Source organism: Castor canadensis, chromosome 17 (assembly GCF_047511655.1).
Source record: "Castor canadensis chromosome 17, mCasCan1.hap1v2, whole genome shotgun sequence".
Taxonomy (NCBI): Eukaryota; Metazoa; Chordata; class Mammalia; order Rodentia; family Castoridae; genus Castor; species Castor canadensis.
In genome coordinates this window covers 3822314-3848464 of record NC_133402.1, presented here as the reverse complement: position 1 = coordinate 3848464, position 26151 = coordinate 3822314, and the positions used below count along the sequence as shown (strand labels likewise).

At 44.3% G+C, this 26151-nt stretch overlaps 1 protein-coding gene across 4 annotated transcripts in view; it reads right to left on the bottom strand.

The window, feature by feature from the left end:
- Hmox2 (heme oxygenase 2) overlaps positions 1 to 20851 on the bottom strand; it is a 29389-nt gene extending 8538 nt beyond the window's left edge. The window contains exons 1-2 of one of the 4 annotated variants that reach the window (XM_074059539.1): positions 20715 to 20812; positions 887 to 1033 (exon numbers count right to left, since the gene is read on the bottom strand). In XM_074059539.1, coding sequence (XP_073915640.1) covers positions 887 to 985 — 99 coding nt within the window. In that variant the 5' untranslated portion in view covers positions 986 to 1033; positions 20715 to 20812. Of the gene's footprint in view, positions 1 to 886; positions 1034 to 20714 lie in introns of those variants that run through there. The other 3 variants (XM_020176062.2, XM_074059540.1, XM_074059541.1) reach the window with 3 other exon arrangements.
- Between the last annotated feature and the right edge of the window lie 5300 nt (positions 20852 to 26151).

Here is a 26151-nt window from a genome sequence, read left to right as displayed (position 1 = left end):
ATTTCACGTAAGTGGGATCATGAGATCTTTTTGTGGCTGGCTTATTTCACTTAGTATAGTGTTCTCTGGATTCATCCATGTTGTCGTAGATGACAGTTTCTTCTTTTCTAAGGCTGAATAGTATTGCACGGTGCATATATCTCACTTGAAAGAAAGTTCATTTGTTATTTGATGGGCATGTCTGTTACTTCCTACCTTGGCTACTGTGAGTAATGCTGACTGCAGCATGGGCGTGCAGTGTCCTCTGAGATAATTGTTTCTTTTGGATATACGACCAACAGTGGAACTGCTTTATAACCTATCTATTCTCATTCCACTTACAAATCCATCCATGGTATGGGACACAAAGAATGGTATGGCTTAGTGGAACAAAAAAGAACAGGAGAGGAAGTCAGGGGCAAAAAGTGCATCTCTTCAACACCTGTAAATCCCTCTGCATGCTCCAGGTTTTCACCTGTAAAATGGAATCAATACCTGTCCAGCGTTCAATAATACAAGACTACTGGGAAACGGGGCTGGCGAAGTGGCTCAAGTGGTAGAATGTCTACCTAGCAAACGTGAGAGCATGAAGTCCCAGTACCACCCAAAAAAAAAGACTACTGGGAAAATCAAATAAGATACACATTATGGAACTAACTTATTAAAAATGTTAAAAGTTATACATACTGTATGTCATTTTAAAACAAAATAAAACAGGACTGGGTTCATGGCTCAAATGGTAGAGCAACAGCCTAGCAAGCACTGAATCCCTGAGTTCAAACTCCAGTACCACAAAAACAAAGAAATAAAACAAAGAATTATACAAATATTGTTTTTAAAGTGAGAGTAAGTTCAGAATTCATTCTGGCTCACTAGCAATTACAGGAAATGAAAATGTGTTAGATACCATGGGCGAGCTTTTCAGTCTATGCCAGGACACCGGGAAACTCTCAACAGGGAAGAAGCCCTGTTCCTGAAGGCAGCGTGGAAACCAATTTGTTCTCATTAGCACCCTTGTCTAGCATGTGCGAGTCTCTAGGTTACAGCTCCAGCACTGAAAAAAAAAAAAAAAAAAAAAAAAGTTTCCAAATCCAGTATTTGTAGGAGTAAACTGAACACCACAGCCCAGTTGTTTTTGTTTTTGTTTTTGCAGTACTGGGGCTTGAAGTCAGGGCCTACACCTTGAGCCACTCCACCAGTCCTTTTATGTGATTTTTTTTTTTTTTGAGATAGGGTCTTGAGAACTATTTGCTTGGGGTTGGTTTCAAACCGCAATCCTCCTGATCTCTGCCTCCTGAGAAGCTAGGATTACAGGTATGAGCCACTGGCGCCGGCCACAGGCCAGTTTTGCATCCAATCTGGCAAATCAATGTGTGGAAACGGGGTAATCTGTTTGTCAGCTTTAGGAAGGCACCCACCTGGCTGGTCCCACCCTATCCCTTGGATCTCAGGTAGGGATAAGCTCAGTGGACCTCTCAGTTTTTTGGAGCCATTTCTGGACTCCCACTTACTGCTGATTATTACTAGCAACCTAGTTCACTGTAGGGAATGGGAAGGCAGGAAGTCCTGCACAAAGGGCAAGGTCTTTAGGGCTAGAAATTTGAGTTTGAGGACAGGAGTCACAATAGTTAGTCGCTCTTGGCAGTATGTCATAACCACCTGAAAGCTGAGTATCCTCATGCATAAAGCATGGTAACAGACTTCTTCACTTCATCTTTTCAGGTATGCTATGAGGACTAAGCTACCGTGCATGGAGGTGCTTCACGAAATGTAACGCTGCCTCAAATGCTGATCTCTTACCCAGAAAGTTGTGGACAAGAATGTGCAGCTGGTGACTGAGAAACACTGAGGAAGAGTAACAAATCAGGGAGAATTCACAGATAATTCTGGGCATGTCACACCTCCTTCTGTGGCAGGGTCAGGGAAGGGCAGTGTACCTGTTCTTTCCAAGGTAAGACGTGACCACTGCGGATTGGAAGACCTACAGTGCACATACTGAGTACCACCAAAAAAGAAAAATAAACTTAAAAAAGGACGAAGTTACACACAAGTGCTGCTTGATACTGGTGCATGATGCTGGATGAGCCAAAGCTGAAGGCAGCAAACAGAACTGAGTCAGCTCTACCCCAGCAAGGCTCTTCCTTTCAACACACTGAGGAAACTGCATCATATAGGTCAACAGCTTCTGAGTTTCTAGATCAAAGCCTGAGGTCTCCTCTAAACTCTGCTGTCACTCCTCAGGAAATCTTATACACAAGCTTCACCCCTTTCATCATTTCAATTGTTGTGGGAATTCAATCTCACAGCTCACTCAACAAAGGACTATTAACTTCTTGATAAAGAGCAAGGTCAGACAGGAAATCTTGGAAAAGTGAGGACTCCAGGGACAAAAAGAACCTGAGTGATATATACTCATCATGTACTTGTGGATCTGTCCAAGACGCAAGGGAGGAAAAAAGTCGACTGCATAGGCCAGGGTATTTCAGTGGTAGAGCACTTAGACCCTCAAAGAAAGGGCAAGCCGGGTGTGGCAGTCCATTGAGAAGCACCGCCTGTAATCCTAGTGTGAGGGGAGCAAATAACAGAAGTGACTTTATCTTAGATAAGGGAGACAGGAAGGCATCCTTAAAAGTAAATATCTAAGGAGACCTAAGGAGCAGGCTTCTCACCAAAATAATAAAATGCAGCTGTCTTTATCCTGGATAAGGGAGGTATCTTTGAAAACAAATCATTTAAAGAGAAGAGAAGCAGTCCCGTCAGAAAAGTAAAACAGAAACCTCTTACCAAGGTAACACAAGGTTACCCTCTGTGTAAATGGTGGGCTTCAAGGCCAGGAAAAGCTGACCAGACCCTCCTGGAAGGTCTGGTTCAGTAAGGATGGGGATGACCTGGTGACTGGGTTCAGTGTAAAGTCAGCTGGATGACATCCAATCACAAATGTAGCTTCAAGGTGGAATAGGTAGACCTAAGCTGGGTACAGCCCAATATCTCTCCTAGACTCCAGCTGTACTATGGCTTAGCTTTTTTCTTTGCTGTCCCTTTAATAAACTTTGTGCTTGCTTGACTCCTAACTCTTGGTCCAGCATCTTCAATCATCGACTTCACCAAGACATGAATTCGGGATCAGGAAACCAGCATCACCAGCACTGAAGAGGTTGAGACAGGAGGATCTCCAGTTCAAGGCTAGTCTGGGCTATATAATGAGACCCTGCCTCAAAAACCAAAACAAACAAACAAAAAAAACCCAAAACCTGCAAACTAGTTTCAAGGCACCTGCTTTGTAGCAACCTCAGTATCTGAAATCCACTCAGGGAATCTAAGATTTCTCCTGCAGACATTTTTTTTTATTGGGGTGATCATCTCTAGCATGTTCAATACAACGTGAACAAGCAAGCAATCAAAACAGATGCCAAAGATGAAATGTGAAATACTGAAGAGAGCTCAGACAAAGTGCCTAGAATTAACTATTGGTGTGATTATGAGTCCTGGTAAAGAGTCTTCCTATTTGCCTATTATGAGTACCCAGCATTGTGAGCAAGGAAAAAACAAAGGTCAGACACAGTGGCTTACACCTGTAATACCTGTCATCCCAGCTTTCGGAATCATAAATAAAAGGACCTGGGTTCAGGCTAACCTGGCATAAACTCAAGACCATATTCAAAAAGTAACTAAAGTAAAATGAGCTGGGGGCATGGCTCAAGTGGTAGAGTACCTGTCTAACAAGTTCAAAGCCCGGAGTTCAAACCCCAATACTGCCCAAAAAATTAAAAATAAATAAATAAATAAACCAGCCTTCCTATTACAAATGATATAAACACAACACTCACCCATTTCCTGACTACCACCTCACACTGTATGACAGGAACAGGTCTCAGGGCTGAGAAAATCAAGACTCTTTACTTCTACAAAAGACTGAATTCTAAAATGTTAAATTAAGCAGGTGTGGTGCACCCCCCCCCCCCTAATCACAATACTCAGGAGACTGAGGGCCACCGACATAATGAGACCCTGTCTAAAAAAAACAAGGGGTTGGGGTGTGGCTCAGTGGTAGAGTTCTAGCCTAACATGCCCAAGGCCATGATTTCCACCCCCAGCCAGCAGAAAACAGAAAACACAAGAAGGGCAAAGCCTATAGGCATTAGCTTCCCACAGGGCTGGTTGTAACAGAAGAGATGCTGATGAAACCTTGGGTAATCCCTAAGTAAACATAAATTCTTCCAACTTTGATTGAACAAGCTTGAAGTCACCCATTTTTTTTTCACTCAAGTACAAAGACTGTCTCTGGAAGATTCAGCTTCTATCATCAATAAGAACTGTGAATAACATTTGGAAATTTGGAAGTGGAGGGAAAAGAGAATCGGTGATAAAAATGCTTCTGCAGGGCTGGGGTGTGACTTAAACGGTAGAGGGTCTGCCTAACAAGAAGAAGGCTCTGAATTCGAACCCCAGAACGACCAAAAGATTCTTCTACTGAATTGCCATTTGGCAAAACCTAGATGGGCAATCAGCACCCAGATGCTTTTCTCTTTACAAACAGCTCAAAGCCTTGGACGCTATTCCTGCAGGGACGCATGCAGGAAAAATGGACTGAAGACTTGGCTTGTGTGTTAGAGCACTAAGTGCAAGGGCCAGAGTTCATACCCCAGTACTGCACCCCTCTCCCCGCCCCGCAAAAAAAATGCAGGAGGAGGGGTTGGTGAAAACAACAAAGCACTGGACTGGTCTGACTGCCATGGATACACTTTCGAGCAGTTTCTCATTGCCTGTGAAGAAAATATGGCCCAGCCATATTAATTCACACTCTTGAGATTACTATGGTGTCACCACAGACTATTAACAACATGTCAACTCAGGCCGTAGGCTAAGGAGGTCCCCACACCACACTGCTTTTGTCCCCACAGAGTCATGTAAACCATGGCATGTGATCTGTTCTTTTAGCATAGAAGTAGGCACAGTCCTAATCATTGCTGAGACGCGTGTGCTCAGACTTCCATTTAAAGATTCAGAGCTGCAATCTCCTGTTCCCAAACACTTTGGCTCACTCAGATTACACAACTGGAGAAGACTGTTCCTTGGTAAGGCCTACTTTTGTTAACTAACTTGGCAGCCCAAGGCTGGTCCCAAAGGGGAAGATGGTACACCCCACCACTTGGTACCTGGAGAGAAGCAGCCAGAACTGCCAGGCTTTAGAGGACAATGAAGTCATGCTCTTGGCATCCCAAAGAGAGGTCACAATAGGGTCTTAACATCTCTATAGCATCCATTGCCATAGTAACTACAGAGAAATAGAAGATCTGGTTTCAAGAATCTGGAAGTATTGCCAGGCACCAGTGGCTCACATCTGTAATCCCAGCTACTCAGGAGACAGAGATCAGGAGTATCACTGTTCAAAGCTAGCCCAGGCAAGTAGTTCTTGAGACCCTATCTGGTAAATAAACCCATCACAAAAAAGGGCTGGTGGAGTGGCTTAAGATACAGGCCCTGAGTTCAAACCCCAGTACCACAAGAAAAAAAAAAAAAAAAAAAAGAATCTGGAAGTGTATCAATCCTGTTCAAAATCTAAGCAGTTCACACAGGGCACCAGCGGCTTACACCTGTAATCCCACCCTACTTGGGAAGCTGAGAGTGGAAGAATCACAGCTCAAGGCCAGCCTAGGCAAAAAGTTCTTGAGACCCCCCCATCTCCAAAAATAACCAGAGCAAGAGACTGGAGGTGTGGCTCAAGCAGAAGAATGCTTGCTTTGCAAGTGTGAAGCCCTGAGTTAAAACTCCATTCCTGCCTACCAACTCCCCAAAAAATCTAAGCAGTCCTATTTTTCTGCTTCTGAAAACATACGCTGCCTTGGAAATGGGAGTGTCATAAATAGAAAACACGTTCATAGAAACTTCCTGTTAAGATTAGCAATTCCACAGGACAAGGCATTGGTCAATTAAAGGAGGTGGCTCCCATTTCTCACTTTGGCTCTGTATGGAACCTTGCATGTTTCCCCAGGCCTGGAGTTTTAGGTATTCTAGACTTCTTCACAATGACTATCCAGCTTCTGGTGTGTGGTGGGAGCCGGGGGAAGGAAACATGACGACCAAGAATCAGTAACTTCAATGGATGGTGTGCCCTACACAGGCCTGTGTCTCTGGTGTCAGGGGACCAGGAGCACCTACTGAACTTTGTCAGGACTGGCTTCCCCAGAAGGCCTGCCTGTTGTCCCTTAAGTGTGGTCAGTCAACTTTGCTGACTCCCTATCTTAATTCTTAATGAAAAAGGAAGCAAAAGTCCCTAGGAGTAGGGGTCTTCAACTGTTTTCCTCCTTCAGTTAACAGGGCCTGATTTGCCCATGAATGACCATGCCCACAGGAGTAGCCAGGCATGGAGCATGAGAAAATGTACTATAGGAGACCTGAAAGTGCCAGTCAGCTTCTACCAACAGCAGCCCTCTCCTACTCTACAAAGTCCTTCAGAACCAGAGTCAACATATAGGGATGACTTTTTTTTTTAAGACAAAATATTCATTAAAAGCCTCACTGTTAGTAACAATTTACTTGCAACACATCTCATAACTGTACTTAAAAGGCAGAAAATCAAAGTGACACAGTGATTACTTAGCAAAAGGACCTTCAATTAGTTTTCTAGGATTGAAGCTTTCCAGGATTGAAGGGAAGAGGTAGCAAATCACCAAACATTACTCTGCTTGGTCTGTGTGAGAAATCTCCAGAGCTGTGCTGCTTACCTTCCTCACTGTAGATTTCAGAACAAAGCCTCCCGAACCCAACAGTAACTTGGCAGTGAGCGTCATATGTGACTACTAAGATACACATTTAAGTACCTGTATTGCGGTATTTATCCTATCACATGGAGATGGAATCCCTCCTGAAAGTTTCCAGAAGAAGAGTTCAAAAAGTCTAATAGGCATCTGCACAGAAGTCCTTTCTGACAGCACAACAGCTGGGCAGTGTACTGAACTGTGCTGACTTCTAGAGCACAACCTGTGGTGGGCACCCAGCCAAAGTTAAGTGAATGAAACAAGCCAGCCACAGAGAAATCCTCCACACAGAGACCAAGAGGCAACACATGGATGTGGTTAAGGCATAAGCTTTTGACATGCACAACCAAGAGCAAACCCTGGATTTGTCACCAGCTGCATGGCCTCAGACCAACTACTTGATTTCTCAGTTTGTTTTTTGTTGTTGTTATTGTATATTCTGCAAGGCAAGGTAGTTATAGGAATTAAAGGAGATAAATGAGTTACAAAACTGTGACATGTAGTACTTCATTCCTATAATCCTAGCACTTGAGGGACAGAGGTAGGTAGGAATATGAGTTCAAGGCTAGCTAGGCTACACAGTGAGACCCTGTCTCAAAAAACAAAAACAAAACAACAAAGTCCTATGATAAGTCATATCATGCTCATTAATAAGCCAAAAATTGCTAAAAGTTTTTTTTTCTTGTTTGTTTTTTTGGTGGCAATGTGGTTTGAACTCAGGGCCTCACACTTGCTAGGCAGGCACTTTACCCCTTGAGCCACTCTGCCAGCCCTAAAATTTAAAATTAACAAATGTTCCCATATATCTTCAAATGAGAGACAGTACAGCCAAGAACGCTGCTGGGCACAGAATGACATACACACCCATCACCACAGAAAACTTAGCCCAAAATGTCAACAGCACCAAAATTGAAAAACCCTGCTTGGACCTCAGAAGCAGTTTGCTAAAGTAGATCAAAAAAAGATATCTATGTCTTCATCAATTTACAGACAGACAAGACTGAGATTTTAGCACTATGTTTCAAATCATTCATCACACCTTTACCATCTACTCTTTACAGAGATTTCCAAGGCTATTATTATTAGCTGGGGGGGGGGCAATTTGGCATAGCCCATAAATGACAATGAAAAGGGTCAGGGTACATCACAGGCGTCACTGGTATGTGGATCACTGGAAGCTAACCCTGTGATTACTGACTTCTTTGTGGAAATCTAATTATTATCAGTCTGGTGACTGAGAAGTAGGCTAAGAATCAGAAGAACTAAGTTCTACCACCCAGATCTTAGTCGAATTTTCAGAAATGCCACTGAGTGGTCTCTCAGCAAGCTGCAGGGAGTTAGGTGTTGTCCACCAGGCAGAGCAAGAAAGGCTGTGGGTATCCTCCCCTCTACTTCAGCCAGAGCTGCTCCTATATTCCTTCCTATATTTCCTCTAAAGAGAAGACTGTGCCAAGCCCTGGTGACTCATGACTGTAATTCTAGCTACTTGGGAGGCTGAGATTAGGAGGATCAAAGTTTAAGGTCACCCAGGGCAAATAGTTTGCAAGACACCATCTCCAAAATAACTACAGCAAAATGGACTGAAGGTGTGGCTCAAGTGATAGAGAACCTGCTCTGTGAGCATGAAGCCCAGAGTTCAACCCCTAGTCCCACCTAAATAAATAAATATTGTGCCAATTCTAAGAATGAGGTCTAGAAAACAATGTAAGTGATAATCTCAAGAGGCCTGATACTATATTGGGAGCTACCTAAGTCAGTCTTTTATAGCACTTGTACCTTGCTACAGTACTTGTTTGTTTATATTATTTTTTCCCCAGATTACAGCTCATTTATCTGACTCCTACCTCACAACATAGGGCACACATCTAAACAGGGTTTGTTGGGTGAATGAATGATTCCCAGAATAAAAGGTATTCTCAAAATTGAGGCAGGCGCAAAGAGCTAATAATAGAGGGCAATTAAAGGTGAATCCCAGACTGACCTGTCATGAAGCACCATGCCTGCAATCCCAACTACTTGAGACAGAGACAGGAGGATCATGAGTTTGAGGACCAAAGTTATCAAGCCCTTAATTTAAAAACAAAAATCCAAAACAAAAGAGTTGGGGGCATGGTTCAGATGGTAGAAGGATAACCAGCAAAACACACACACGCACACACACAAAATTGCTGGGCACCAGTGGTTCACGCCTTCTGCTACTCAGGAGGCACAAGGGGGATAGGGAGGTGACCCAGACACTGTATGCACATGTGAGTAAATGTAAAAAATGAAAAAAAGAATAATAATAAAAATAATAAACAAGAGGCAGAAGAGATCAGGAGGACTGTGGTTCGAAGCCAGGCCAGGCAAATAGTTCAGGAGATCCTATCTCGAAAAAACCATCACAAAAAAAGGGCTGATGGAGTGGCTCAAGGTGTCCTGAGTTCAAGCCCCAGAACTGCAAAAAAAGAAAAAAAAAAAAGTGAATCCCAGAAATCATGAAAATAGCTGGCAGTGAATAAGTATTTTTGAGCAGCATTTTTAAGGCAGAAACTTGTAATGAAGGGAGAGCAGGGGGTGAGAATGGCCTTGGGGGATCAAGTGTGTGATGCTCTGTGTTCCAGTAACTGCTTCATATCTGAAGGTTTTAAAACCACTTCCTTACATTCCACAAGTAAAGTTACTTTTATATTTTGTTTTAAGGTCATTGAAAGCCTGATTGGTAGAACACTATGTCACTTTTTTTTTTAAATGTATAGGCAAATTTTTAATACTTAAGGTAACAAATGCCTACCAGCCTCCTCTATCTGACCTATGCAGGAACCAGCAACACTCCCTAGTGTCTACATCTGTGAAAAACAAATCCTGTGCTGTCCCCCCTCTAAGTTGTCCTTAGTTTAGACTTCATGGCAGTAGGATTCTTCATGTTTGTTCCTCTAGGAATAGGGTAATCACAATAGGACTTCATAACAAATCCACATCCTGTCTTGAATCACATTTTGCTAGTCACATTTTGGAGGACATACACCAAGGCATTAGGTTATCTTTATCAAAGAAAAAAAGCAAAATGCTACAATGATGATAATTTACTGAAGAGGAAAAAACAAAACCACCAGTGTGCCAGTGTAAAACTATGTAACTTCTAACTTCCAGTTCCCTTTTCGTCAATGAAGTGGTGCCCACAAACTATAAGTTATACTTAATTCCCAAGTTCAACTCCTCTCAATTCTTAAGAACTAATGCCTGTAATTCCCAAGAGTTCCTCAAAACTGGTAAAACAGTATTATCTCCATTAATCATTATCAAGAAGAAACTCAAATAGCCCATAACATCAACTACTGACCAAGGATCCACTTGGGCGATAATGAATGAATAACTAAGAAAAAAGCAGGTAACCAAGATGGGGAGGCAACTGTCCAACAGCTTATAGGTCAAAAGAGGAAGAGAAGCAGGCTCTCCCAGGCTGTGAAAGGGCTTGTTCAAGACTTTTTTTTTTTTTTTTCTCAGACATCTGACAGAGTTCAACTCATAAAGCAAATGAAACTGAACTTTCCATAGTTAAAGGAAAACAAGCCTTAGGAGCTCAACTCTAGCACCCACAGGACCCCTGAGCTGGGCCTGGTTTGCTCACCTGTGGGTCTAGGGGAGCTAGGACACTTGGTTAAACAGCTCACTGCTGTTTCATTTCCCACTGAATGCGCCAGGTGATCAGTAGCTCTAGACCAGGTCTCTTAGGCCATATATCCTATGAGAAAGCAGCAGGAAGCTGATCCTGGATTACTCACGATCAAAGGGGACTTTCTGGCTGCTCTACTCTTTCCCACCTCATTTCTAATAGTCCAACAGCTCCTTGAAAACGTCATGACCTTCCAAAATGTACATGGTTTCTGTGTCTTCAACTCACTCCACTCCATCCCCAGCATTCACTGTTACCACTAACCCTGTGTGATGGTCTGTATGGGCCCTGAGGGCAGACCTGAGCCTTAAACATTTCTGTCTCACAGGCACTAGCCAGTGGAGGTGCTGTGGCCTCGGGCAATGCCCCCTGTCCTGGGAATCAGATCAGACCACTGTACACATGTGGGAACTTGCTGTCCCTTGGAAAAGCTCTCATGTAAGTCCCAAGACAGCTGGTGTTCTGTGAAAGGCTGTTTGTTTACAAAGGAATGTCCTTGGGTCTGTCTTTCACCCAAAAACCTCCCCTTCTGAAGATACAGTTGTGTACTTCCAAGAAATCAGATGAGGAGCTGGAGGTGTGGCTCAAGTGGTAGAGCTCCTGCTCTACAAGAGTGAAGTCCTGAGTTTAAGCCCCAGTCCCACCAAAAACAAAACAAAAAAAGGTTTAGGGTTCTCCCCGATGATAATCACATATTTTTAAAAAAAAAAAAGCTGCTTATTCCATACCAGTCCAACTACAGGCAGCCAAAGTTCACCTGTGGGCCCAAAATTTCAGGTTAAGAATCTCTATTCTAGCTGGACACTGTTAGCTCACATCTATAATCCTAGCCATTCAGGAAGATGGCAGTTCAAAGCCAGTCCAGGCAAACAGTCAGTGAGACCCTATCTTGAGAAAACCTTCACAAAACAGGGCCGGTGGAACAGCCTGAGTTCAAATTCTGGTACCGCAAAAAAAAAACCCAAAAAACTATTCTAGGAGTTTGATTATGAATGACATTCTTTCTGTGAGCAACAGACTTCCAGCAAGATCAGGTGCTCTAACATGAGTTGCCCCTTTCTTTGACCTCCTTCCTTTTATCTTCCTACTCAGTTATTTACCTGATCCCTTCTGGGTTCAATTCAAGTTCTTCCATCTTTTTGTTTTGTCAGAAAGACAAAGTGACTCTATTGTTTTGGATCTCCTCAAAGATAGCCAACTTCTTTTTTTTTTTGAAGAGCTAGGGATTAAGCCCAGGGCCTTGTGCATGCTAGGCAAATGCAGTACCACTGAGTTAATCCTAGTAAAGGTGGCCAACTTCTAGTGAACAAGGACTATGTTGTCTTTTCACATCCCCTCAGGGCCACCACTCAAGTACACCATAAAGTCTCAATATATACACCTGCCAAATGGGTGTGTGCACTTAAATGTGTTGACACCTTTAAAATTTGGGTATATACACTGGTATGACATTGTGATTTACAATAAGATACTTATGCATTTGAATATATTTGGGTTTTGCCTCCAGTTCCTGGCACACTCCTCCTAGAAACCTTCAAAGATAATGTCACTATGAGAATCTTTTGTTCTGATATTTGGTATGTGACCCATGTGTGAAACAGCTCCTAAATCACTTGCAATTTCCTGGATGAGAGGGGCATTTGGTTCTAATGTGGTGCCTCTTGGTGGACTCCTAGATAGCCTCAGGACTTGCCAGGGGAGCCAACCACGTGACTAGAGAGTAGAAACTCGGAGTGCCACTCCGTGACATCTTCTGGGAAATGAAGAGCTGATGCTCATCAACAGTCAATGATGTGATCACAGTCTACTCAACAAAGCCTCCTGTAAAAATCTGAAAGCACAGGGCGCTCATTAGCTTCCACATGGAACACATGGGACGTGTCCAGAGTCCGACCCTCATGCTTCGACCTATGAATCGCATCCATCTGTATCCTTTTTACAGGCTTGGTTTTGTTTTCTGTTTTTTGCAGTAGTGAGGTTTGAACTCAGGGCCTACACCTTGAGTCACTCCACCAGCTCTTTTCTGTGATGGGTTTTTTCGAGATAGAGGTCTTGTAAACTATTTACCCAGACTGGCATGGAGCCTCGATCCTCCTGATCTCTGCCTCCTGAGTAACTAGGATTACAGGCGTGAGTTGTAAGTCATTGGTGCCTGGCATAAATTTAGCTTTAATTTTTTTTTTAGGGGCGGTATGGGGTTTGAACTCAGGGCCTCATGCTTGCTATGCAGGCGCTCTACCACTTGAGCCACACCCCCAGCCCTCTTTTTTTTTTTTTTAATTATGCTTTTGAGACAGGATCTTGCTAACTTCACTTGGGCTGGCCTTGAATTCGGATCATCCCGCCTCCACCTCCTCGGGAGCTGGGATTATAGATATCTACCACCACACTTGGCTCACTTAGGACTTTCTTCCCCTCTTTTTTGTTAGCGTATATTAATTGTGATATTTCCATATGTGCAAAGAATGTACTTTGATCAAATTTACCCCCTCTATTACTTAAATAATTTTAGCAGGTCTCATTGTTCTATTTTCATATACGCATAAAGTAATTTGATCACATTTACCCTTCAGCCTCCCCGCCCCCCCCACTCCTTTATAACCTTTTTAAAAATTTTTTTTGAGGTACTGGGGCTTGAACTCAGGCCCTACACCTTGAGCCACTCCATCATCCCTATCTTTGTGATGGGTTTTTTCAAGGTAGGATGTCTCAAACATTTTGTCCAGGTTGGCTCTTGCTCTCTGTCTCCTGAGTAGCTAGGATTACAGGCGTGAGCCACCAGTGCCCAGCTCTCCTTTATAACTTATATTTATTTAATTTTTTATCATTTACTGTAGCATATTTAATGACATTCTTTCAAAGTAGGTTATTACAGTTATTGCAAAATACTATAAGGTGGCCTTCTTCCTTTATAACTTTTAAATGGGTAAAGATAAGTAAAGTATTTCCCTGGGTTCTGTGAAGCACTCTAGGAAACTGATCAACCCCAAGGACAGGGGGTCACGGAACCCCTTGATAAGCCAAAAGTACAGGTGACAACAACTTACTTCTAGAGAATGTTTGGTTTGGGGAAAAACACCTCCAATACATTTGGTAGCAAAGTGTCATGTGTGACAGAGTAAAGAACTTTGGTTTTTAACCCTAGCTCAAGAAAAAAAAAAAAAAAAAGGCTCATATATATCACACATAGGGCTGGTGGAGTGGCTCACATGGTAGACTGCCTGCTTAGCAAGCATGAGGCCCTGAGTTCAAACCCCAGTACCACCAAAAAAAAAAAAAAAAAAAATTGGCTAACCTTCGCTCAAATAACTAGAAAAGTCACATGGAAAGGCAGAAACACATAAGCTGCAGCAGCTACTCACCCAGCACTTTTCTCTTTTTGGGTCCACGGCTGTCTTTTTATAAAACACAGAAAGTCTTCCAGAGAAAGACAAACATGACATTGAGCACATTGGGAATATTACTGAAGTTAATAAACAGCCAAGTGTATGATAGAGAAATGAAGGATTTTTTAAGGTAATTTGCTCATTACTAGAATACCTGCTATTATTAAGCAAAGGGAAGGCCTGACTCTCTCCTTGCCTTCTAATATAAAAATAAGGGAGCCAGGGATATAGTGCAGTGGCACAGCACTAGACTAACATGCATGAAACATGTTGGGTTTTTTTTGGCATGGCCAAAAAAGAAGAAAAAAAAAAAAAACAAGAAGGGAGTGAAGGTTTAATGTCTTCCAGCAGAAGTCTGAAGATGATGTAGGCCCTACATCTCTACACTTACTTTTTTCATCTGCTTTTGAACACTACTGCCAGGACCCCTTTCACAACCCATATTCAGTTTTGCTCACTGATTCTTTCCCTCTCCGTCTCGCATTCCTCTAGAGAGCCCTGGAAACAGGTGTAGGTGACAACAGCTCCTCTGCACCAGCACACGGCAGTGCTTCTAGAGTGAATATAGCAGGCCACGCATCTCTGGAAGGAGATGGCCACGTGAGAACAGGGAACATTATGCACTGTCAACAAACATCTCATGCTCACGGGCTCTGTGACTCCAAAGAGAGCTAAGATCTTTTCCTGGACTTCAAATTTAAATAAACTACAGAGTTCACCATTCTATAAATACTAATTGTGCAACAGAGACAACAGTGCTAAAGATGGAGTCTTATCTTTCAGATATTCCACAATTCTGGTTTCAAACATCCTGTCCCACTAATTCCTTCCGTACACCTGTATGTTAAGATCAGGGATCCCTGTGTTTAGCAGAGAAAAACATGATCACCACAGCTACTTAGGAGGCAAGCCAGTCAACTAGATTAACTGAAGTCAAATGGCATATAGAAGTAATGATAAGTCACAGAGCACTGTGATGCCAGATTGTCTTAATCATGCAGTGCTATAAAACAGGTTCTCAGGTAACTGTGAAATTTAATGCAAAATGCAGTGCACCCAGAGTCTCCCAAAGCTCACCGGGAGAAAGGCCGAAGCTGAAAATATTGGCTAGGCCAAGACCCCAGTCTCTGCTAGGCCATTATTTCCCAAAGCCCAGTTAAGGTTACCAAGAACTATGACAATAATTAGGCTTATGCTACTTCTGGGAAGGAAATAAATCTATTTGTGGAAGAAAAATTAATTTCCCTCCCAAGCAGAAAGAAGAGAATATTTACTTGGTTGGCCTCTGGCATACAAACTGATGGCAGTTACCATCACACAAAAATCACTCTTTCCTCTTCTGCTGTCCCTTTCTTTGCATATCCTATTAACTTACCTCTATACATTTGTCACTTCATTCTATGCACCCTGTGCTTTAGACAAGGGAACTTGAAAAACACACATTCTCAGTCCCAAAATGAATCTTACCAAATAGATGGGTTTGGAAACCCCTCACGAGAAGGAGCATCCAAAGGCACCAAAGACTTTAAGGCCCATGACGTATTAACCTCATTTGTTTGGTTGTTTATTTCTTTTTGGTACTAGTGTTTGACGTGGCCTCACACTTGCTAGGCAGGCACTCTCCCAATGATCATTCTGCCAGCCCTTTTGCTGGGTTAGGTATTTTTCAGGCAGTCTCACTCTTGTTCCTCACACCAGCCTTGAGCCTCTACCCCCTCAACCCCCATCTCTGCCTCCTGAGTAACTAGAATCACAAGCCTGAGCTACCGGTGCCCACGTTAACTTCGTTTTTTTTTAGATGCAGAAACTAAAGCTTAAAGGATTTAGATCTGGCTAGTGAAGTGGTTCAAGTGGTAAAGCGCCTGCCTAGCAACCATGAGGCCCTGAGTTCAAGCCCCAGTCTGAGTTCAAGCCCCAGTATCACCATCAAAAAAAAAAATTATCAAAGGATTTAAATGTTTTTCTCATGGTCAAACACAACCCACACAATTTCCCTTTTGTTTTAGGTTTGTTTGTTTGTTTTTTTAACATTTGCTTTTCACTCTACTATCAATATATAAATATATATACACTATAATATGTATACACTTAAGATACATATATTCACAGATAAGATGTATTGAATTCCTGTGAGTAAAAAACAGCTGTGAAATGATTAGCTTAATTTTGTACATAACAATTCAATCATTTTAGAGTTCAAACAAAGGCTCAGTGTTATCTGAAGTCTTCATACAGTGACATTGAAGTGTACATTTTAACAAAGAACACCTCTCAACATCACATCACTGAACAACAAGAATAAATGCTCTCTGGTGCAATTTTTACTCCCTAGCACACTAGACAGCCCTTGGTTGACCTGTAAGATATTTGCTTAAAACAAACCTATTACATTAAGAAATACATGTTTACATGGAGGTGAGGCTCAAGTGGTACAGAGCCTATATATCAAGTATTAGGTCCTGAACTCAAACTCCACTACTGCCAAAAAAAAAAAAGAAATACATGTCTAAACTGGGTGTGGTGGTGTATGTCTATAATCCGAGCACTTGTGAGGCTGAGGCAGGAAGATCTGATGTTCAAGACCAGCAGTGGCTACATGTTGAGATCCTGTCCAGCTCTAAGCCAGCTGGTCATGACTGAAATTTAGATGTTGGGCTGTTAGTAAATGGATTCCCTTTACAGCAGCTATACACTTGTATTAAAGTGACTCCCAGTAACTAATGCTATTTCTGAGCTGGGCATGGTGGTGCACACCTGAAATTCCAGGTACTCAGAAGGCAGCAGGAAACTCGAGTTTGGGACCAGCACGGGCAAAAAGGTAGTGAGACCCTGCCTCAAAAACAAAATCGAATGTCCTGGGGGTGTGGCTCAAGTGGTAGAGCACTTGCCTAGCATGAGCAACGCCCAGAGTTCAATCCTCAGTACCACAAAAAAATGGAGGGCTGGCAGAGTGGCTTAAGTGGTACAGTGTCTATTTAGCCAGCATGAGACCCTGAGTTCAAATCTCAGTGCTGTCAAAAAACAAACAAGCAAACAGTAACCCCAGCACTTGGAAGGATGTGATAGGAGAATACTGAGTTTCAATCCATCCTGGGACCATATATTAAAAAAAAAAAAATCACCTCCATTCAGCAATTATATTAACTGTTCCAATCAAAAATCTCTCTCTCTGGGGCTGGAGTAGAGGCTCAAACAGTAAGAGTGCCGCCTAGCAAGCATGCAAGCATGAGGCCCTGACTTCAAACCCCAACCCAGAGGAACAAATCCCTCACAGGGCTTTGGTAGGTTACACCTGTAATCCTAGCCACCTGGGAGATGCAATCTAGAGGATCTGGGTTTAAGGCCAGCTCAGGCAAATAGTTTGAGAGAACCCATCTCCAATATAACCAGAGCAAAAGGTACTGGAGGAGTGGCTCCAGTGGTAGAGTGCCTGATTTTCAAGCTCAAAACCCTGAGCTCAAACTCTAGTCCCACCGAGAGAGAGAGAGAGAGAGAGAGAGAGAGAGAGAGAGAGAGAGAATTGATATAGGCACTGTTTCTAAACAATACAAAAATATACTGAGAAATTATTCAGATTACACCAAAAGGCACAGAGCTTTCATCTTGTTTTTGAAACGTAAACTAAATATAATAAATTGAGTTAAAAAGCAGATAATCAAGGAAGCTTCTCTTGGAACACCCTCAATTCTGGGGGCTCAATTCTGTCACTTTTCTATCTCAATGAACTCTCCTGTTTTTTCACAAAAATAATAATAATAATAATAACAATACTAACAATAATCTGTAATGGTTATATACACATGGAGATGTGACCCAGAAATTTTTTTTGGTGGGGAGGTAAGGGCCTTGGATATGCTAAGCAAGCATTCTACTACCCAGCTCCATCCCCACAATTCTCTTATTGGCTACTATCAGAAAAAAACAGATGAAATGTTTTTTTAGGGTTGGAGGTGTGGCTCAGGCAGTAGAACACCTGCTTAGCAAGCACAAAGCCCTGAGTTCAAACCCCAGTATCACCAAAAAAAAGTTTCTTTATAACTTTTTTAGTTAACTATAGCCAGTAACATACAAAGAGGTAATAGTTCAAGTTTTCCATTTTTTCTCCAAGGAGTGACAAGATGAAATCTAAATTTTGCATTGAAAAATGCAATTCCAATTTCTAAAAGATCTGCCTCCTGGAAGAATGATTATTCCAGTTTGTGTAGAGCCCAACTGGCCTATAAAGACAATCACATATTAAAAGAAACTTTTGGGGTGGGGAGAGAGGGGATTAAAAAAAAAAAGAAAATTTTAGCCAAGTGCAGTGGCTCATAGCTGCAATCCCTGCTGCTTCAGAAACAGAGCTCAGGAGGACTGAAGTTCGAAGCCAGCCTGGGGCAAAAAAAAAATTAGTCAGATGCCCCCATCTCAAATAGCAAGCTGGGCATGGCGGTATGCACCTATAATCTCAACTACGCAGGAGGCTGTAGGTAGGAGGATCAAGGTCTGAGGCCAGGCATAGCTCAAGTGGTAGGTGGAGACCCAGAGTTCAGACCCCAGAATGACAAAAAGAAAAAACTAATAACAATCCAGGCAGACCTTGCTGTCCAGTTTTTGAATGACATGTTAAGGGGTGAGCTAAAGGTAACGAACACTTGACTCTTGTAGCCCACTGGCATTGTGCATGGCTAGAGTGGCTCAAATTCCTCACTCTGGCAACTCAACAACAGCCTAAGTTACTGGCCCAAGCAAAGGAAAAAAGGAAATCAAGTCAGACAATGGAGGAATCACAGGATTTCCTCTTCACATCCCCAGATGGATTAGGTCATTCAATGGGCATGTGAACTTCTAAGGCCCACAAATTCCCACACCCTCAGTGTTTGAAAACTTCTAATTCATCAGGTAAACTTATAAATGCCCTACTGAACTTTGAACTCCTCCCAAAGTTTATGTCTCAGAAGAAAACTTAAAAAAAAGAAAATAAACAAAGATTATGTCTCGTGGTTCTGAAAAAGCCTAATGAATAAGCACACACTAACTTACATTCCCTATTCCCCTTCCCAAAGAAACTAATGGTAGAATGCCTGCCTAGCAAGTGTGAGTCCCACAGTCCAAACACCAGTATCGGAGGCGGTGGTGGTATAGTGGCGAGCACAGCTGCCTTCCAAACCCCAGTACTGCCAAAACAGAACAAAACAAAACAAAAAAGAAACCACAAACACACACACACACTAAAAAGCACTGGTTAGGCCAGATGGGGTGGCACGTGTTTGTAATCCTAGCACTCAGGAAGCTGAAGCAGGAGGATCTTGAGTTCCAGCCAGCTTGGGCTACACAGCAAGATCCGTTTCTTAAAATTAATTAATTAATTAATTAATTAATTAATTAATTAATTAAGGGCTGGTGGAGTAGCTCAAGATGTAGAGTGCCTGCCTAGCAGATGAGGCCCTGAGTTCAAACCCCAGTGCTGCCAAAAATAAAATTTAAAAAATATCTTTTCTTTAAAAAAAGTACACATGCAGCCAGGTGCTGGTGGCTCACACCTGTAATCCTAGCTATTCACGAGGCAGAGATCAAGAGGACCATGGTTCGAAGCCAGCCTGGGCAAATAGTTCTTGACACCCTATCTTGAAAAAAAAATCTGCCACAAAAAAGAGCTGGTGGAGTGGCTCAAGGTGTAGGCCCTGAGTTCAAGTACCAGTACTGCAAAAACAGAAAAAAAAAGTACACATGCACAAGGCTGTGGGTTCAATCCCCACCACTAGGAAAACAACAACCAAAAAACACCTTGTTAAGAAACACCGTACCAAACTCAAAGGAACAAAAATGGAAGGCTCATATCCTTCTACTTGACATGACTGTTTGAGATGAGAAGGAAGCACACTGAAACAGCGAAATCCACTTCCAATTTCTACAACTCCATTTGGGAAGGAGCACAGGCTGGAGTCAGACCACCAAGTTCAAGATCATCTGTGCCATGCTCTTGGCTGTGGAATGTAGGTCAAGTTATCTCATGTGAGTTTCTGTTTAGTCTCATTTACAAAAGGCAAAGTTATTAACGCTCAAGGCTTTGGAAAGGGCTTGAGAGCAAGAGGTCTTCCTCAACTGCAGGGCATTATAGGGTGAGCATTATTTCTTTCAATCACACTTGACCTTGTCTGGTTTATGGCATCATCTATATAACACATTAAGGGTGAACAGCCACAGGCCATGACAACAGGACCTTCAGAACCAATTTAAATGGCATGACACAGACAGGGCAAAGTCTGTACAGGGCGGTGCTGGCAGCTCTTAAGGGGCAATAAAGACGCCTGGAGCACAGTGCTTAGGAGGTGACAGGTGAACTCCCGGTCCGGACTAACCGGCCGCGCCTACAGCGGGTTCCTCGCAGCCCCGCATTCTGCACTAGGGTACACCAGAGGTCACTCATCGAGTCCCCGAAGTCATTCAAAGGACGCCTCTCACCGAGGTGAGTCAGGACGAGGTAGGACAGAGCCCAGCCAATGCGGACAACCAGCGAGGCTGCCACGCCGGGCTCCCGTCCCAGGCTCTACCCGGGCCCCAGGTGGACCGATGTGCTGAGTTCCACACGCTGCGACCCCAGGGTCACCTCGCCAAGCGCACTCATGACCCCGGGAGGGGCCGGGCCCCACGGGACACCCCAAGGAGCCGTTCAGGCCTCCTAAGCCCCCACCAAAAAGACTCCCAGAGATCGGCGTCCCGGGCGCCCCTCCCCTCCCGCCCCCTAACCGTCCGCGTCCCCGCCGCCGCCAGCTCCACGGCCTCACCCGCTTCCGGCCGCCCCCCGCCGGGTATCCCCCTCAGGCCGGCGCACCGGGGAAGCGGTGGGTGGAGCGGGCCGAGCTCCCGAGGATCCTCGCCGGGTTAGGACCTGACAAGCAGGCGGCGCGGCCCAAGAAACCGAGAGGAAAACCCGGGAGAGCGCGGGCCACTCACCCGCAGCGGGTCCGCTCTGCAAATGCGACCGTCCCCTAGCCAGCGAGCGACTCCCTCAGTGCCGCAGCACGCCAAGCGGGCGGGCGGGCGAGAGGACGGCGCGACGTGCGCACGCAGCGTGGGGGCGGGGCTTGCGGCGGACACGCCCCCTCCCGCGAGGCGGGAGTCGCCAGGCACGTGGCTCTTGCGAGCTGCCCAGGGCTTAGTCGCCCAGCCTCCGCCTCGATGGCAGAATTGGGGTGTTTCGCGATGAATGCAGGTATTAACAAGAGCGAACGCCTCCGGGCGACGCGCTCTTCTTGCCCAATGTCATTTAATCCTCTTCCGTCCAGTCAGTGATGTAAGAAATGGAGGTGTCAACCTTGACACTTCCTCCTTGGTCACTTGCCAGTTCAGCGAATGCCATTGCAACATGTTTATCCCGACTCTGCCCACTTCTACACGTCTTTTTGTTCTGTGGGTGGTTGGTTGGTTTGGGTTTTAGGGCAGGGTCGCTATGTAACCCAGGCTGAACTCAAACTTGCCATCCTCCTGTTTCTGCCTCCCAAGTGCTAGGATTACAGACAGGGTTGCACCACCAGGCCTGGCTCTGCTCCCAGTCTCTTATCTGGTCTCCCTGTTCTGGCCTTGACCCATTCTTTAAATAGCAGCCAGAAAGATGTTTTGTTTTCTTTTTTTTTTTTTTTTTTTTGTAACTTAGGGCCTCATGCTTGCTGGGCAGTGCTGTACTACTTGACCAGTTGTTTCTGTGATGGGTATTTTCGAGACAGGGTCTATTTCCCCCGGCTGGTTTGGAACTGAGATCCTCCTGATCTCTGCCTCCCGAGTAGCTAGGATTACAGGTCTGAGCCACCAGCACTGTTTTTGTTTTTTTGAGACACAGCCTTGCTATGTAGACCAGGCTGGCACTGACTTCTCTGTTCTGCCTCAGCCTCCCCAGTGAGGAGCTACTTGCACAAGCCACCGTGCTCAACTAGAAGAGCTTTTAAATGCCCAAATCAGATTGTTTCCTTAAAACCTTTTCGGGGTGCCCCAGTGACTCCCATCCTTGTCATTTTTGAGACAGGGTCTCTGTAACCCAGGTTGGCCTTGAACTCCGATATTCTCCTGCCACATTCTGGGATTACAGACAGGAACCACCACACCCGGCTAACAGTTCCATCTCTAGGTAGCTATTCCAAAGTGGCACAAACAGGAAGGTCATTGCCATGCATAATAGAACACTCCTAGTAAATAAAAAGTATGGGAGGCCATTATTTTAACCAGTCCAAGGTTTCCTGTCACCAAGCTGAAACTCAGCAGTTTATCTAAACTTCCCAAAACTGTCTTAGAAAAAGTCTAATTTCCCAAACGGACCAGTGTTGATGGATGGGTCAGAGATGCTTGGCTACCACAGGTTCTTGTTCTCTAAGCTTTAAGGAATTAAAGCTAGGAACACTGGGAGAGTTAAAGCAAGAAGTCTTTATTGGCACAAGGTGAAACTAAAAGCTGCTAGGAGAGTCAAGCAGCAAGACCGGGTGTCCCCTGAAATGCTTTGGGTTTCTCCTTTTATTGCTCTTTCAGCTCCCCCTTTTTCCCTCTCCCTCCAAATTACACTGGTCCCTAGAGTATGCATTTAGAGCTTCTGCTTCTTGGTTGGTCTTGTCACCTCGTTCTCAGCGCATTCTTGCCACAGATAGGGACTTTTGAGAAAAACCACAGATTTTTCTTATTGCCAGCTTGTAGGCTAGTGCTCTGTGGTTTCTCACTTCGACTCTAGCTACACACAAAGTTCAACTAACCAAGCTGTCAGCTCAACCTTGCAGCCAAGTCTTTACAGAGCTGATGGTATTATTTACCCTGGGCTGGGGTCTGCAAAGCCAGCAGTACTAGTCCCTTTCAATTTCAGTTGGCAAGGACTTCCCTCTGCCTTAATCTTTACCCAAAATATAAACTGAAATTAACCATTTTTTTTGTTTTTATTGTTTTGCTTTGTTTTTGCAGTCCTGGGGGAGTCAACCCAGGCTGTTGCCCATGCCAACTGACTTACACACCAAGCCCTTTCATTTGTACTTTTTGTAGTTTTGGGACAGCGTAGCTATCTCTATGTAGCCCAAGCAGCCTATCGTGGAACTCACTGTGTAGCCCAGGCTGGCCTCAGAAGAGATCCTACTGCTTCCACCTCTGGAACGTTGGGATTATAGGTGTGTAACACCAAAATATGCTTAATTAATGAAAGTGAAACATTTGGACCCAAGGCCCAAACTCCTAAAATTCCACATGCCAGGTCCAGCCACCCACCCCCTAAACGCCAAGTAAAGAGGCATGGTGAAGGCAGAGAAAGGAGATTTATACACAGCTCAGGACATGCTGTGGGAAGAGGCAGAGTGAGCACTCAGCCTGTCCTCAGTCATCAGACATGAGCTATAGGTTTAAGTAGACAAAAGAACTGGAGGCAGGGGACAAAAGTATGTATAGGTGTCATCTAGTTGGTCCCGTGACTGGTGGGGCTGGCAATCGTGGTCAAGTACGTAGTCTTGTCCAGTTCTGGGAAGTTATCACCTGGAGGGAGTAATCCGGTTCCTGTTTGAGAGGTTTACTCTGGATTGGCATATGAATTGTTCTCACTGGGAGGGTGGCAGCTCCAGGTGGCTCTGGTTCCTTGTCATAAAGATGTTACTAGTTTTGGCCGGGTGCTGGTGGCTCACACCTGTAATCCCAGCTATTCAGGAGGCAGAGATCAGGAGAATCGCAGTTCCAAGACAGCAGGGGCAAATAGTTCTCCAGACCCTATCTCGGAAAACCCTTCACAAAAATAGGGATGGTGGAGTGGCTCAAGGTGTAGGCCCTGAGTTCAAACCCCAGTAGCACAAAAAAAAAAAAGAAAGAACAAAAAAGAAAAAGATGTTGTCTGTTCTGTCCTTTTTGGAATCCAAGGTGGTTGCAAAGTGACTATAAAGAGAAAGACAGATACAAAATAGAGATGGGGATGTCAAACTTTTCCTGTTTTTAATTAATTTATGTACTCAATGCTTTTCAACAAAAGCATTTGAGTGCCTCTTACAAAAGTAACTTTGAAATGACCAATCTGTTTTTTTTTAACTTTTATTTGCTCTTTCTGCAGTAGCTGCTGACTTTAACCAGATCTTTGTCCTTGCACGCTGACGAGGAAGAATCCAAGCAGAAGAAGGGGTGTAGTAAGGAAAATGACAGAGTTTAATATGAAAGAGATTACAGGTGGGGTCTCTACCAGGTGGAATGGAGGGGGAAAAAAAAGGCAGGATTTATTTTAGGCTGTTTTTATGTCATCCTTAACGTGGAGGTGGGGAGAAAATCTACATTACTCCCCTCTCTGGCCTTGGACCAGGGGGATCTGGTGGACTCATACATACACCTATGCAAATTCTCTGGTACCCTAAGTTAATGCAGGAGAGAATTTCCTCTCTAGTTTCACAGTTTGCAAGTGAAATGGAGCTCTGAAGACTCTGAGGGGATGGTCAGGGAGGGGGCAGTGGTATGCTGTAAGTCAGGCTGTATGGTTTTTAAAAATCCTGAACTTTCCCTAAGTCTAACCTGCCTCAAAAGGAAGGGGTAGCAGGAAATGCACAATGCAATCCCTCCCCACCCAGACACACACCTAAAATGGAACTGAACTGATTGTCAGAGGGGTTGCAGTGTATGTCACCAAGCTGGGCAAAGTGTCAAGAGCTTTGCTGCAAGTCTCTTGTCAGATATAAAGTCCTGTAGAAGATGCTGAGTCACTGCTGGGAGCACCAATTCAAAGCCAAATCTCTGCCTCAGAACCACAGGCTAGATAGAACCCTCAGGATAGGATGTCACTCCCCTCTACTCATTGCCTGCGCTGTCCGAGCTGCTGGGCTGCAGGATGGGCTATGAAAGGCGCTGAACCACTCTGACCCGAGGAGGCATTTACCCAGGAGCAGCAAGGTAATGCCTTGCTGTCACTGACTGGAAATGCTGGATAACTTCTGAACAAGGGGTCTCCCACATTTTTTTTTGTACTGTGCTTTGCAAATTATACAGAGGCCCTGCTGAGCACCTTCTTGTTTGGACTTATTTCTTGAAACAGACTTCAAGACACTGGATTGCAACTGAAGAAAAAAACCTCATTTTGTATCAGAGTAATACATACCTAGGTTCCACATATTAGGCATTTATTGAGCTCCTACTGTTAACAGTGCTGATTCAGTCTGTAATCAGAAGACTTCCAAATTCTTGTCCTGAGGGAAAGAATCCCTGGCAGGACATGTGGGTGTAAGTGGAATTTATTCAAAGTTAGGAAAGGGAAATACAAAGGGAAGCATGGTGAGGCCCAGGTGGAAGCTGGAGGCTGAGAGAGCATGTTTCTGCTCTTCAGATGCTTTTAAAGCCTATGATAACCTATCAATGATTGGGGAGGGGCGTGCACAGTTCCCAGCTGGGTGAGGATGGTTCCTGAGCCAAAGCGTGGTCAATCTAATATGTAATATTTTTTCAATGAGTCCTTAATTTAGCCTGACTCACTACTGTGTGCAGGAGTGAGACAATGACAACAAGACCGTTGTCAGGAAACCTCAGTGTAATCTAGTAGAGACAACATTGTCAAGGGGATACAGAGATGGGACCAGACAGGAACAGGAATACTTAACCAAGTTTGGGGGTCCAGGAGGGCTTCCTCCAGATGCTTATGTGGGGTCTTAAGGACCGAATAGGAACCAGCCCTATGCAAGATGGTGCGTAGAAGGTACTCCCGGCAAAATGCACCATCCTGGCAGAGGTGTAATATGATGTGGTCAAGAAGAGATTTATACAAAATAAATATCTTCATTTATAAGTACAAACACTGATAGAACAATAATGTCGCCATTTGTAAATCGGCAGCCATTTTATCCTCAGACCTCACTTGAGAAACTCCCAAGGACAGCCCCGCCCTTAACAGAAAATCCCACTCTCAAGACAGCCCCACCCCTACCAGAGACTCCGCACATGCGCTAACTTCCTTAACTACCCCCCCCTTCTATAAAAGCCATGCCTGGCCCAGATCTGTGCTGCGCCATCTTTCCCCGGCCACCTTGGCAGTTTGGGCCTGCCATTAAACTTTGCTCTTGGATGTGGGACTTCTCTCGTGAGCTTTCTTTGTGAGCAGCGTTTTTCCTAACATTTTGGTTCCGTGACTCAGATTGGGGTGCACTCCGGGCACTGACCTTGCTGTCTCGGCCTCCCCCACCCATCCCACTCTCTCTTTCTCTCTCTCAACTCCCATTCCCTTCCTCCGGGATCTGAGCTGCTTTGCCATAACCCCTGATCCTAGAAAACGCCACTCTCTCACAGTTCACAGGGAATTTCCTCCACCCCAGCGTGCCTCCAATTGCCATCCACCACCAGCCAACCTTCCCTCAAGGGCCTGTCTTGGTGAGTTCTCACGCACAGAGCCGCGATCTCTCTCTCACTTCCTCGA